Genomic DNA, 15,937 nt, shown 5'->3' with positions numbered 1-15,937 from the left:
AAATCAGTCTGAGGTCCCTCCAGTGCAAGTTGCCAAAGAAACTATGTACAGTGTACATTTACAAATAAATAGAATAATTTATTTAATTTTTTATGTGAGGCATCTGCAAAAGACGAGAGGCAAGTACAGTAGGCTGTATATTTTGTACTTTTAATGTCACTGGAAGAGTTTTAGTAAAAGCTGAAGTTGTTCTTTAGTGAATCTTTATATCATATAGAAGATCATATAGATAGATTTGTTTCACCTGAAAGATTTAGTTCATAATATTGTATAAAGCAAATAATTAGTGACAATAATGTCAAATTGTTTAAAGTAATCATTAAAAAAATCATTTGCAATCATAAATTGCTCTGGCATTAATCATAATCTCATAGACACAAAAGGAAACCTGAATCACTGAATATCTCACACACAGCTGATCGTGACAGTGAACAGCACAGTGGTCTGAGAGCGCCTCCTCTGGTAGCTTCTTGTTAAAACAGTTCAGGCTGTGAGAGGTTTTTGTCCAGGTCCCCTGATGGATTGTGTTGTTGTGGCGTCTGGCACAGTAATACACAGCAGTGTCATCAGGCTGCACATTCTGTCCAATTAGAGTCACGATTCTGCTGGAAGGATTTAAGTCAATGCTGAATTTGTTCTTTAGTGAATGTCTCTGGAGCTTGAAAAAAGGCGACTGGACTTCTTTTTGTTTCTTGAAGACATTTCACCTCTCATACGAAAGGCTTCTTCAGTTCTCAACCAAATGGTGGAGAGACCAAGGGACTACACCTGTGGGTGTAGTCCCTTGGAGGTGGTTATGACCCTCGTGTAAACACATGTGCCAAAGTGTGAAGGAGGCGTGGGTCATTTCAATCAGTTGTTTCAGTTGAAACCAATTTAGGACTTTGCTCTGTTGTTTCATGTGGCCTATTGAGGTCACTGGAACAAAGGTGTGAATGGGGGTTGAGACGTCTGGGAAGGGAGCTCAGGACAGCACTGTAAGCGGGGGAAAGTTGGTGACGTAATCCACCTCCTCTGTTCAATGATGGTTGTTCACAGTGGACATAGATGGCTTCTTTCACTCCTCTTTCAAACCATCTGTCTTCCCTGTCCAAAATGTGAACATTGGCATCCTCAAAAGAGTGCCCTTTTTCCTTCAGATGCAGATGTACAGCTGAATCTTGTCCTGTTGTTGTGGCTCTTCTATGTTGTGCCATTCGTTTGTGAAGAGGCTGTACCTCCAATGTAGAGGTCTGAGCACTCTTCACTGCACTGGACAGCATACACTACATTGCTGATCTTGTGTTTGGGTGGTTTGTCCTTGAGATGAACCAGTTTTTGCCTTAGGGTGTGAGTTGGTTTGAAGTATGCTGAGATGTCATGCTTGGAGAAAATTCTTCTGAGTTTCTCTGACAAGCCTGACACATATGGGATGTCAATGTTCTTCCTCTTGTCCTTCTTATTCTCTGTAGTTTGTGTTTGGCCTTCATTCCTGTGCATCTTGGCTGATTTGATGAAGGCCCAGTTGGGGTAACCACACTTTTAGACCTCTGCCTTATCACAACATATTTCAAATACAACGATGGATTCTACAGACAGAAACATGGATGTGCCATGGGCTCCCCAGTGTCTCCCATTGTAGCCAACCTTTACATGGAGGAAGTAAAGCTCTTGGTTCTTTCAAAGGGGTGACACCTAGCCACTGGTACAGATATGTAGATGACACCTGGATCAAAATCAAAACCCAAGAAGTAGAAGCCTTCACTTACCACATCAACTCAGTGGATAAATACATACGTTTTACCAGGGAGGACACCAGAGATAACACGTTACCATTCCTGGACAGTGCGGTGCTTATCAAGGAAGATGGAAGCCTCAATATTGAAGTTTACCGGAAGCCCACACACACAGACCAGTATCTCCTCTTTGACTCCCACCACCCTCTGGAACACAAACTTGGGGTGATCAGGACCCTACAACACCGTGCGGAAAGTGTTCCCTCTGAGGCAAAAGGGAAACAAAAGGAACACACACATATTAAGTGACGTCTTTATAACTGTGTCTCTGGAAAGAAACGTAGTTTGCATAAAGATTTGAAATTTTATGGTCACTTGAGTACCAAGTCCTAATTGCTAATATCTGTAGTTATTTATAATAAAAGTCATATATTTCAGTAGTAAAATCATCAAACAGAAATGAAAATATTTTATAATTTTAAGTCTACTAGAGGATATGAACGCTGCCAGATACAGCTGCTATCTGTTGTTGTCTCTGAAGATGGTAAACATACCTTGAAATAACTGAGAGTAATGAGTAGTTTCCCTACTGTTGTAAACATAAGCAATCCACTCCAGCCCTTTTCCAGGAGCCTGTCTGACCCAGACCATAGCGTGGCTGCTGAATGTGACTCCAGAGGATATCGGCTCTCCAGGCCTTTCAGATTCTCTCAGAGTTTGACTACCACCACCTCCTAAGACATTTGAAAAATCCAACAAATTAATTTGGGTCACAAATAGGAACAAAGTATATCAAAACTGAGGTCTTGACTTTTTAATTCCAATAATAAAATAATATTTATTAAACAATAAATAAATAAAAGTAACAGCAGCTCATATAGAATCAAACGCCAAGCAAAAAAGGTGAGTCTTCAGAGCAGATTTAAAAATGGCCAGAGAAGAAGCCTGTTTAATGTACAGTGGCAAAGCGTTCCAGAGTTTTGGAGCTGCCACAGCAAAGGCTCTATCCCCTCTGAGCTTCCTTAGAGTCCTAGGCACATCCAGGTACAGTTGACTAGCTGATCTGAGAGCTCAGGAAGGAGAGTGTTCAATTCAGTTCTGCTCAGTTGCCCAGAAGCCTCTGCTGAAAGTTGAACTGTGAGACAAGACAGTGAGCTGTGTATGAAATCTGTTTAAATTAAGAAATTAATGCAGAGTGTCATATAATGAAGATCTGTGTACATACTGTGAAACTCAAAACCTTTATGTGACTTGCTTAAAATTATACTTATTTAATTATGTACTTTCCCTCTATGCATGTATGTATTTTATGTAAATTTTATGTGCCTGAATTTTCTTTCTGCCAGTACTTCATCCCTGAGGCAATGACCACATTGGCATGTTGCTTCTAACTGTTGCCTCTAACCTATACAGTTAGGTATATGTTAATTGATGTGTTATAGGGTTGTTACTGGTGGATGGTGATGATCTGTTTCACTGCTTTCCATAGTTTATTAAAAACAACATTAACTAAACATAAACACACAGTTCTTCCTCGTATGTATCAACATGAGAAAAGTAAGTGGAGAGGATTTGTACAGCTGCTCAGCCAGTGCCCATCACTGTGTGGCTTGCATGCCGAGCACAATAATAAACAGCAGAATCTTCAGTTTTCAGACTGTTCATCTGCAGATACACCTGCTGCCTGTCGTTGTCTCTGGAGATGGTGAACCGGCCTTGAACTGACTGTGAGTAGTATTTGCTAGTAACATCGATAGTGGCGACCCACTCCAGTCCTTTTCCAGGAGCCTGTCTGACCCAGCCCATTAAGTGGCTGCTGAATGTGAATCCAGAACCTGTGCAGATCAACCTGTGAGCCTCTCCAGGCCTTTTAACCACTGGTTCAGATTCTGTCAGAGTCTGACCATCAACACCTGTCAAGACAAGACAATTGTCACACTTTGTAAATTGTTTAATTCAAGACAAATTTGACTCAACAAAGACAAAATATCTCACCTGCCCATAAAATGATAAAAACCAACAGTCCTGTTCTTACATCCATCATGTCAAAGTGAGTGACCACTTGTCTCTGTCAGTCCCCCTGCAATCACCTAAGTGGGCTTAAGACATCCAGGTTTTGCATTGACTCCTCCTCACAGAATTTTATTTATTTTTTTTTGTAATGAGACTTTTGTTCCACAAATACAAAAGTTTTATTAGCTCACATATACGGGCTACAACTGGTTTATTTTACAATCTAGCTACTCACTGTAATCGTACTGTATGCTATAACTGCTTATTTCAGAAATAGAGATTATTTACTATCATTACACTCATTACAAATATAAAACATAAATATTGATGAAAATAAGTGTGTGTGTGTGTGTGTGTGTGTGTGTGTGTGTGTGTGTGTGTGTGTGTGTGTGTGTGTGTGTGTGTGTGTGTGTGTGTGTGTGTGTGTGGTGACCCTATAATATTTAGTCTCTGTTTGCTTGATAACTTTAAGAAGTAAAGAGGTTTTTGTTGGTGATGGTTTGTGTAGCTCTGTGTCAGGCACAGTGATGCACAGCAGTGTCTGACTATCAGAGGTGGGAAGTAACGAAGTACAAATACTTCGTTACTGTACTTAAGTAGATTTTTCAGGTATCTGTACTTTACTTAAGTATTTATTTTTCTGACTACTTTTTACTTTTACTCCCTACATTTTTACGCAAGTATCGGTACTTTCTACTTCTTACATTTTCAAACAGACTCGTTACTTTTTAACGTCAGAGAGAAGTTTGCATTTCCAGTCAGTGCGCCGTCAAACATAAAACGATCTGAGCCTAAATGGACGAATAATAACATAAGAGACAATCGTACTGCGTATCCTCCATCATCGGGGCTTATCTCGTACAAAGGGATTAAATACGCAAACCCATATAATTAATGTCTCATTTATAGCGCTATAATCAGGGGTCACAGCGGGCCGGACCGAGTCCGTAAGTTGTGCTGCGGCACATAAACAGCTTAGCTAGCGCTACTGAAGAGGAGCGAGCATGAAGGGAGTAACGTGTGTCAGGTAAATGCAATGTTTCTAAATGCTCAACAAATATCAGCAAACACACAAAGTGTGTGCAGTTTGTCACACAGTGTGTCTGCTAGCTAAAAGAAGAGCTGCTGCATTTCAGGGAGAGCAAAGAGAGAGAAGTTCACTCAGAGATGGAGAAAGGGGACAGGAGAGGAAGAAGAGAGGTTAGATTTAAAGGTAAGGACTGGAAAATAAACTGAAGTATGCTGACTTTGTGTTATTCAAAGATTGTATGAAAATACTGCAGTTTAGTGTGTAATAAATAGGTTAGCTTGTTGTACTGTATTTACAGTAAAGCTCTGTGTTGGACTGGAGCACAGTGTTTGTGTTCATGGTCAGAGTTACAGGTTACATCAGTGCAGCAGAAATGAGTTGAATCAAAGCTGCTGATGCTGAGATTCATTCACTGAATCCAACATTTCTACAGCCTGTATGCTGTCAGTGTAGGGGATGGAGATCAGCTCAGAGAGCTGTGAAATACTGGGTTACATCTTTGTGAGTTCACTTCATCCACACAGAGCAGTAAACCTCAGAGCAGCAGCAGCAGGTCAGCTGATCACAGCCTGCACACCAACATCATTTACTGCAGCTACAATAGAAAGTTGTGATTCTTCTCCCCATGCAGAGCCACTACAGCTGATCTTAGGGTTCCTCCACCTTCTGAATCCCACTGTAACCCCTGAGTATCCTCATGTTGGTGTTTAGGTGGAGGCACAGTCATCCTCTACTATGGAGGACACAGAGAACAGAGCTGTGTTTAAATTCCCTTTCACAGTTTGTGTCCTACAGAACAGATTCAAGCTGAGTGCACTCATTAGGATTAAAATTTAGATTGGAATAACATTTGTATTCTCATGTACTATTTTATATTATTACAATAATATATAACGAGGTTCGGTTTGTTTTACACAAAAATAGCAGGTAGAAACATCCTCCAAAGAACTACTTTTACTTTCTTACTTTGAGTACATTTCAGAGCCTGTACTTTTTTACTTTTACTTAAGTAGAGAAGTTGAACCAGTACTTTGACTTTTACTAAAGTATTTTTTAACATAAGTACTTGTACTTCTACTTAAGTACAGAATGTCAGTACTTTTGCCACCTCTGCTGACTATTGAAGGTAACTCTTCTGCTGGCACAGTCTAATATATTGAACTTGTTCTTCAGTGAATCCTTAATGTTTGTGCCAATATTAATCTGCTCCAGATGCAAGGTTGTTCAAATAGTAGTTTATGTTTATGTTATCATCTTCAGAATAAGCATTATATTATATTCTGCACAAAAGGGTGATATTTTTCATTTTTCTGTAACCGTCCTGCAGACTCTTTAACTTTACACTCACAAATCTTGCGTATGACTGTAAGGTAATAAGAGCTGAAATATCAGATTAGAAAATGGACAGATGAATTTCATGTCTTAAATTTGACTTTAATCTGCAGTTTGTCTGTAAGAAAAAATAAAAACTTAAACTTTATCTGGCAGTGTGGTCATGGAAAACACATGATTTTGTTGCGACAACACCACCTGCAGGTATTTCACCCCAGGAAATCTAAGGGTTAAATGCTATAATAATAAAGAAAGCCTGCACAGGTTTGAATACACAGAGGCAAGAGATGCGGTTTCATATATAAATATAGCTTTATTCAAAATTCTCAACATTAAAACAATACGAAGCTGTTTAGTTAAAACCTTGAACAAAGTTAATCACTGTAGCATCTATAGATGGTAGTGTAGTACCGTCTATAGGCCTACATGCTGCCCTAACTCAACTGTGATGACATAATTGAGTTTGATCCAAACACTCAGGAATGCAGGTCACAAAGTTAATGGAGATCTTCATTACTGAACTTAAAATGAACTTTTCTAAATGTACTCAGTTAGACAGAATTATTACTTTCATAAGAACATGTTTGATATTAGTATTTAGTATTATTTATGCATTTTTTTCTTACAAATAATGTCTTTTGGGATTTTTTTTTTTTCACACTTTTACTGCTACATGGACTGCCTCCCCCTACAGCAGTGATCTATGTTAAGAAATTATCAGTGGTCCAAGGGCTCCTCCTCTGGTGAATTTAACTGTTGAGGCTCTGAGGGGTTTTTGTTAAGGGCTGCTGATGCTTTGTGTTACTGTGGCTCTCGGGCACAGTAATACACAGCAGAGTCTTCAGGCTGCACATTCTGTCCAATTAAAGTCACTGTGTTGCTGGAAGAGGCTGCAGAAATGCTGAACTTGCTTTTAAGTGAATCTTTGTAGTCTGTGGAAGATCCAGCTACTCTTCCAATCCACTCCAGTGCTTTCCCTGCAGGCTGTCTGACCCAAGCTGTGTAGTAGCTGCTCACAGAATAAGAGACCTGACAGCTGATGGTCAGACGCTGCCCTGGCTGTACAGTCACAGAGGCCGGCTGTGTCAGCTGTTCACACTTTACACCTGTAAACAGAAAAAAATATTTCACAGTAAATCATCAAATTGTGCGATTAACGACAAATTGGTGAGTATGACGAATCCAGAGAGACCCACATGATACAGCTGCCAACAGCAGCAGCAGAGTTACACAAAACATGATTCACGTTAAAGCTGACGTTCCGTAATCTACACACAAAAAATGTGAAGAGTTTTTATTGCTGAGTAGCAGGAGATCTCACTGAGTTTGCATAGAATCAAACACCTCAGTGTTGATATAATTGGAGCCAATAGAAGAGCCTGTTAGGAGGAGGAGACTATGCTGTAGTCACGCGAGACTTTGTGAATCTCGGCAGTATCGTTAATGGCGGCGTGACTCTATCAGCAAACATTTGCGTGATTAGCCTTTTTTTTTTTTCGCCAATTTATAACTAGACAGGCTTAAAACCAAAAATATAGGTAGTTTCTTAGCCTAACTTAAATTATTTACAACAATCTGGAGGACGGTGAAGAGGACCTGGATAGTTTGCTGCGGTACATCGACGGGTGTTTTGAGCGAGTCGTCATGGGGAAAACAGACAAGACGCCGACTCCCTCCACCAGCAAAGGAACGCCGTCCACAAAAAGAAGCCGCCCAGAAGATTCCCCAGAGGCAACTTCGTCACCCACCACCAATATTGTGGACATTCTGGAGTCCATTAATAACAAATTGTCCAGCTTTGACGCCCGCTTGGCCCTGGTTGAAATCCTTCACAAGGAGTTTCAGGCCCTGCGGGAGTCAGTCGAGTTCAGCCAGCATCAGGTGGAAACACTGGCTGCTGAAAACGCTGTCCTCAGAGAGTCGGTGAATTCCCTCACCGAGGAAACGACCCGGCTCTCAGAAGAAAATAAGAAAATTAAAGAATCGATTATCGAGCTTCAGGCCCGCAGCATGAGAGAAAATCTTGTGTTTTCAGGTATCCCGGAGAAGGCAGAGGAGGACCCGGAGGCTACAGTGAAGGAATTTATCCAAACTCACCTGAAGCTCCCGGAGGACGCCGTGAAGACCATCGCCTTCCATAGAGTCCACCGCCTGGGAGGGAAGCGACCCGGAGCACGCAGACCCAGACCGATCGTGGCCAAATTCGAACACTTCAAAGAAAAAGAGCTGGTGAAGAGCCGCGGCCGGGAGCTGAGAGGGACGGACTTCAGCGTCAACGACCAGTTTCCAAAGGAGATTCTGGAGCGACGCAAGGCCCTATTCCCCATCCGGAAGAAGCTCATGCAGGAAGGCTCCCGGGCTGTCATCGCCGTGGACAAACTGTATGTAAACGGACAGCTTTACCGAGACAAAAACACCACGCCATGGCTCTGCTGATCGATCAGGTGATCTGTGTCCATATTAACGTTCTTTTCTGAGTTTTTTTTTTCAACCATCTAAACAGTACCATTAAATAGTCTAAATCTGTCTAAGTAGTACCATTAACGCCGACGAGTCAGCATAGTACCGTGATCGTTTGTTTGTTTGTTTGTTCTGTTTTGTTTTCCCCTCATCTAATTTCATTCTTATGTCACTTAGGTCACTTTTTACACGTCTTTTTTCTTTCTGCACTCAGCAATATGTTTACGTCACTTACAATGCTACAGTTTACTACACTAACATACAGCGCAGATGCACACACACCAACATACAGCGCACATACACACGCACACATCAATATAAAGGGCACACGCCAACATACAGAACATATGTACACACACACACACATCCTTAGTGAGCACACAACAGTCCATCAGTTAGTTTAAATATGAGCACACTCAGATTTGTCTCATGGAATGTGCACGGGGCTGGTTCGAGGGAAAAGAGACTAAAAATTTTTAATCGGTTAAAAGACTTAAAAGCAGATGTTGTTTTTCTACAGGAGACACATGTGTCCAAAACATCTGTGCTCACTCTTTCCTCTCCACAGTTCCCTCACACGTACTCAGCCTGCTATAACTCCAAACAAAGAGGTGTAGCTATATTGATTAACAAGAAGATAAACTTTAACATTAGCAACAGTACAATAGACCCTGAAGGTAGATTTATAATACTTAATTTATCTATACAGAATACAGATTTATGTATTGCTAGTATATATGGACCAAATGTTGATGACCCCTCCTTCTTTCATGCTTTGTTCACTTCACTCTCAGATCACTCTGACACCACACTTGTAATAGGAGGAGACTTCAACCTGGTACTTAATGCAGATATTGACAGGCTCAGTACAGCAGTGAGTCAGAGGAACTGGCAGTCTGCAGACATTCTTAAACAGTACATGAAGGATTTTGGACTTTGCGATGCTTGGCGTTCACATCACCCTACTTTGAGAGATTATAGTTATTTCTCACCAGTACACAAATCTCATTCCCGCTTAGATTACTTTTTAGTTAGCAGCTCCATAATGATGGATATCACAGACACTCAGATTCACCCTATCACTATTAGCGATCATGCACCGGTGTCTATGTCTCTGACACAGAAAAGAGTCACACCACCAATCAGGAACTGGAGATTTAATACATCATTACTTAAAGAAGAAGATTTTATTAATTATTTCAAAAAGGAATGGTCAGCATACTTAGAATATAATGATATTCCAGGAATATCACCATGTGTTCTTTGGGAAGCAGGAAAGGCAGTAATGCGGGGCAAAATAATATCTTACTGCTCGCATAGGAAAAATAAAGAAAAAGCACTTGTGTTAGAATTAGAACAAAAAATTAAATCTTTAGAAACTGCCTATGCCGCTTCACCACAAGAACATACAATTATCAGCCTGAGGAAACTGAAACTGGAGCTAAATGAAATAATTGATAAAAGGACACAATTTATGTTGCAGAGGCAGCGTTTGGAAAACTTTGAGCATGGAAATAAATCAGGAAAATTCCTGGCCAAGCAATTAAAACTGAATAAAGAAAAAACAGCTATTTTTTCTATTAAAGACTCGACTGGTATTATTACTCATGACCCACAACAAATAAATAACTCTTTCAGAGACTTCTATGAAGCCTTATATTCACCACAGATTAACCCATCTGATACTGAAATTGAAGAATTTCTTAATAATATAAATCTACCAAAACTAAATGACAGCCAGGCTGCAGCTCTGGATTTACCTCTTTCATTGTCTGAACTTAGTGAAGCCCTACAGCATCTCCCAAATAATAAAGCCCCAGGCCCAGATGGTTTTCCAGCCGAGTTTTATAAAGAATTTTGGTCTGAGCTAGCTCCCATTTTTTTCAGAATGGTAACTCAGATTCAGAATGACCACATCTTATCTCCAACCTTAAACTCTGCTAACATTAGCCTGCTTCTTAAACCAGGCAAAGACCCCACACTCCCATCCAGCTACAGGCCAATCTCTCTCATTAATGTAGATCTTAAAATAATTTGCAAAGCCCTTGCCAAAAGATTAGAAAGTATTACTCCATTTATTGTACATCCAGATCAAACAGGCTTTATCAAGGGTCGGCACTCAGCCAATAATACACGTCGACTGATAAATATAATAGACTATTGTTCTATTAACAAATTAGAGACGACAATCGTGTCTTTAGATGCAGAAAAGGCATTTGATCAGGTAAATTGGAAATTCTTACTAGCAGTTCTGCAAAAATTTGGATTCGGTTTATCCTTTATAAACTGGATCAGAACACTACACAGCTCTCCGAATGCGCGTGTTAGGACAAATGATCTCATTTCACAAAGTTTCAGTCTGCAGAGGGGCACTAGGCAGGGCTGCCCACTCTCTCCCTCTCTTTTTGTAATTTTCATTGAGCCGCTAGCAGCAGCAATCCGTCAAAATGTAAATATTAAAGGGATTCAAACTGAAAATATGGACCATAAACTTAGCCTTTATGCTGATGATGTATTACTTTTCCTTGGGAATTCACAAGGCTCTCTTTTGAAGACTATCACACTGATAGATAAGTTCTCATCTATATCTGATTACTCTATCAATTGGAGTAAATCAACAGTTTTGCCTCTGAATTGTAATTTCCAGAGAACCTCTAGGACCCCCCTAAAGTCAGGAAATATTAGATATTTAGGCATAAATTTTTCCGCCAGGCTCTCAGACTTGGTACGATTAAATCATATCCCCTTATTAAAAACAATAGAGGATGATCTCACACGTTGGAACAGTTTACCTATATCACTCATGGGGAGAGTTGCTGCCATTAAAATGATGGTTTTACCAAAAATTAATTATCTATTTTCATTGATCCCTAATAAACCTACTCTTCCTTGGTTTAAGTCACTAGATTCAAACATCTCAAAGTTTTTATGGAAAAACAAACCGTCAAGAATAAGCTTAAAAACTTTACAAAAGCCAAAACACAGTGGAGGTCTAGAATTACCAAACTTTTATTACTATTTCTTAAGCAGTAGATTGCAGTATATTTCAAAGTGGATCAAATCCAATTCATTAGACAACCCATGGCTGGATCTAGAACAGGCGTTTTGTGGAAAAATAAAAATCTCAGATTTACCTTTCATTAGTTCCAGTATTAAACATCATAACTGCTATAAAGTCCTTAGTATAAATACCTCTCTGACAGCCTGGTGGGAATTTTTAAAAATAACTAAGTCTTCACTCATCCCCTGTAAACTAACACCCATTTGGAACAATCCAGATATTTGTCAGAAAAAGAAAATGCTGAATTTTCCGTTATGGCGTGATAAGGGTATAAATAACTTAGAACATATTATCCAAGATGGAAATTTTATCACGTTCCAAGAACTTATATCAAAATATAGAATTGGCAACGGTAGATTTCTGGAATATCAACAAGTTAAGTCCGTCCTACAGGGAAGATTTAACCTTAATCAATTGAATCTAGAAATGCCTACTTGGGTAACAGAATTTCTTAACCTCTGTACCCCAAAATTGTTATCAAAATTATATAAATTATTAATAAAAACTGATGATTCAGTTTCCCTCCCAATTACAAAATGGGAGCGTGATCTTTCTGTCAACCTGGATCAAAATTTATGGACAGAAATATGTTTAAATATCTTCAAAATGACTAAAAGACCCCAAATACAACTTGTACAATATAAGATTCTCCATAGAACATACTACACTGGACAAAGGATGTTCCAAATGGGCCTTACACACTCAAACATATGCACCCACTGTACAAGCAATTCAGAGGATAATCATCTACACGCTCTGTGGTCTTGTGTACCAGTTCAGAGATTTTGGCAGAGGATTTGTGAAGATCTATCCACATGGTTTAGCTGTCATATCCCAACTTCCCCCAGACTATGCATCTTAGGTGATGTCAGTGAATTAATTATGGAGTTAAATATATCACACATAGTTCTTACTGCCTTGTGCATCGCTAAGAAGATGATCCTCATGAACTGGAAGACAAAAAATAAACTATGTATTACTCAGTACAGAAATTTATTAGTAGATCATGTTAGTTTAGAGAGAATGTCTGCTTCTTCTAAAAACAAATTGGAGGAATTTGACTCTCTTTGGTTCCCACTGCTCAGCTCCATTACTTAGTGGGGGTGGTGGGCTGCGGGCTCTGCTCCTGATGTGCTTTGTGGGGGGGTGGGGGGGGACTCCGGGGGCCTGGGTAGCTGGTGGCCTCCTGAGGCTGGGGTCCTGGGGCGACCTTCTGGTGATGTCTGTGTGCCTGTCCTGGTTGATGGTGGTGGGGGCTTGGATGGTGCTGCCTTCGGTCCTGGGGTGTGGGCGGGGTGCTTGGGGGGGTGGTGCCGGCCCTCGGTCGGTTGGCTGGTCTTCCCTGTATGGCTTGGGGGCTGGGGTCTGGGGCCCCGGCACTGGGGCCGCGCCGGCTCCCGGTGGGCCCCCCCTGGCGCGGGGGGGGCCTCTGCTGTCCCGGCCGCGCCGCCGGGTGGGGTGGGTTGGCCTGACGTCGGGATGTCCGGTCTACGCTTTTGGGGCCCTGGGGTGCCTGCATTGCAGGGGGGTGGGGTGGGGGATGGGGCCGCGGTGGGGTGGTTGGGGGGGACTGGGCACTGCATTTCCATGCCCAGGCCAGTATGTCCTGTCGCCTGTTTGTGTCTATTGTTGAGTGAATGGGCATCTAGGAGGAGCGGGCCGCCCTCTGCGGTGGGGGCGAGGGCGCCAACCTCGGGTGCTGCAGTGCTCCGGGATGCTGTCACCGCGGCCCCGGGCTCACCTCCCCCTGCCCTGTGCTGGGGTGTGGGAGGTCGGGGTGCCTATTGAGCCAGCGGACAGCTGGCTCTCTTCTTCCAGGATTTTTCCTGGTCATATGCCCCCCCCCCCCCCCCCCCCCCCCCCCCCCCCCCCTCCCCATACACAAACACACACACACACACACACAGAATACACATCACTCACAGATGTAGGATGGAGAGGCCACGTGGAGAGCTGCACCACCACTTGCCTCTCCGTTTTAATTGCACTTTAGTCATTATAACTCACAACACATACACACTTACAACCTGATACACATAGGACCTTTGGGGCAGGCATGTTACTCAGAGGTTGATGAGATGGACCGCTGAGGTGGCCCCACTCGGATCCTCGTCACTGTCTGTCTCCAAATTTTATTTGCACTTTAGACATGGAGGGTTTTGGGGGGGCAGTGTGGGCAAGCGCTGACGACCAACAGTTGGCGCTTGTGGCATAACTGTCCCCTCAATTTTAACTGCACCCTATACACCTCATTCACTCACAAACATTAACACATAGACCTACAAGTTGGGGAGGAGGAGGGGTGGATGGGTCATCTTACACCCCGATTTCTTGCGTCTCGCCTGGGGTAGGGGTCGGGTGGTTCCTTGGGGACCGGGCTGGTGGCGTCCTGGGGTCGCTGTTGGCCCTGGGGTGGTTTCCACTTGCCCCGCCTTCAGAGGGTGGGTAGCTATGGATGAATGTGTGTCTTTGTGTATTTGTCACCGTCTCCGTGAGTATGGGTGGGTGAGTGAATGTGTATGTATGGCATATCTGTGTGTGGGTAAGTATGTATGGGCATGTATGAGTATCTGTGTATAAATGTGTACACGGGTGTCTGGGTGTGTTTGTATGTATGGCTGGACCTGGGTCTGGGCCTTGTGCCTTGCCTCCTGGCCGCTCCTTGCTGGTTGCCTCCTCCCCCCTACCCCCCTGGGATGGGGGTGCCTCGGGGTTCCTGGGTGGGGCTGGGTGTTCTGGCGTGGGTGCTGGCCTGCCCCCCTTGGGGGTGCGGTGCGGGGCTGCGTTGGCTTCTTCGGCGTGGGGGGGGGGCGCTGTGGAGGGTCGGGCGGTCCTTGGGTGCCGTGGGCCCGGGAGCCCTGCCGCCGGCCAGTGCAGGGGGCTGGCCGCGGGGGGGGGGCTGGCTTCTCATCGCCTTGGGTTCCCTGGAGCCCTCGCTCCTCGACGGGGGGGGCTCCGTCTGAGACCACCCTCTCCCGTCTGCTGGGGTAGGTATGCGGTTGTCTTTGGACTGAGTGGCCGGGGGTCTTCCTGGCCCTTGGTGGGCTGCTGGTGGCCTGGGGTTCCGGGGGCTTTCCGTACCTGCCTCTGGCTTCTGATGGGTGGAGCTGCAGCGTTTTGCCCTCATTGGTAAGTACGTTCCATGACACAGACACAAACATGACACAGACACAAACGCCCACTCAATCACAACTCAACAAAATTGTTGGTGTGCGTAACATGCTTTGTTAGTTTTGTTTTTCACACACAAATTTATTTTTGCAAGTATTGATAGTATTTTTTTATATGTTAAAGTGATGAAGTATCTGATTAATAGACTTGTGCTCTTTCCCCTTTTTTTTTTTTTTTTGCTCCCTTTCTCTCTCCCTTTTTCTTCTCTTTATTTTCCTCTTCTTCAGCCTGTCAGCTCTGGCTGTTACATAGTATGTGGAAAAATAACTCAGATAAATAAAATAAAGGGTTAAAACATCAACAAGAAGAGCCTATTGAGAACCTATAGAGCTCATCTTGAAATAGCAAATATGTTTGGCACAACAACGCATTCAGATCACAGTTCTGCTTGCAAGATCTACCAGACATGACAGGCTAAAAAAAAAAAAAAAAAAAAAAAAAAAAAAAAAAAAAAAAAAGAAGAGCCTGTTAGGTACCATGATATATAAGCACCAGATAAACTTGTCAGAGATCATCTTTGCCTCACATTTGTTTAACTGTATCATTTATTCACACTTTATTTTATTGCCCCTGCAGTAAAACAGAAGATGTAATTACTTTGGTTTTCTCATATAAAATCCCTGTATGTCTGATTTTTGAATTACTGCTGAATTGCTCACACATGCCACACATGCTTTGCAGCGTAACGAATTACAAATACTTCGTTACTGTACTTAAGTAGATTTTTCAGGTATCTGTACTTTACTTGAGTATTTGTTTTTCTGACTACTTTTTACTTTTACTCCCTACATTTTTACAGTACAGTAAGTATCTGTACTTTCTACTTCTTACATTTTCAAAACACACTCGTTACTTTTAAACACGTCAGAAAGATGTTTGCATTTCCGGTCAGTGCGCCGTCAAACATCAAACGATCTGAGCCTAAACGGAGGAATAATAACACATAAGAACCAATCCTCCATCACCGGGGCTTATCGGGTACAATGGGATTGAAAACGCAAACACAAATAATTTATTTATCATTTACAGCGCTATAATCAAGTCAAAGTCAAAGTCAACTTTATTGTCGAATCTGCAATATGTACAGGACATACACAGGATCGAAATTCCGTTACTCTCAGACCCATGGTGCAACAATAAACAGTAAACATTTAA

General features: G+C 42.3%; 1 protein-coding gene and 1 gene segment (V, D, J or C); both read right to left on the bottom strand.

Moving 5' to 3' along the window:
- LOC115783986 (serine/threonine-protein kinase pim-1-like) overlaps positions 1-15,937 on the bottom strand; it is a 1,015,907-nt gene that overhangs the window by 41,497 nt on the left and 958,473 nt on the right. The gene's annotated exons all lie outside the window — the stretch shown is intronic.
- Positions 6,892-7,329, bottom strand: LOC115784019 (Ig heavy chain V region 5A-like). The segment is given in 2 exon segments: positions 6,892-7,196; positions 7,287-7,329. Coding segments are annotated over 2 exon segments (348 nt in total).

Source organism: Archocentrus centrarchus, chromosome 8 (assembly GCF_007364275.1).
Source record: "Archocentrus centrarchus isolate MPI-CPG fArcCen1 chromosome 8, fArcCen1, whole genome shotgun sequence".
Taxonomy (NCBI): domain Eukaryota; kingdom Metazoa; phylum Chordata; class Actinopteri; order Cichliformes; family Cichlidae; genus Archocentrus; species Archocentrus centrarchus.
Note: the sequence above shows the minus strand (reverse complement) of the source record. Positions and strands in the feature narration are given on the sequence as shown.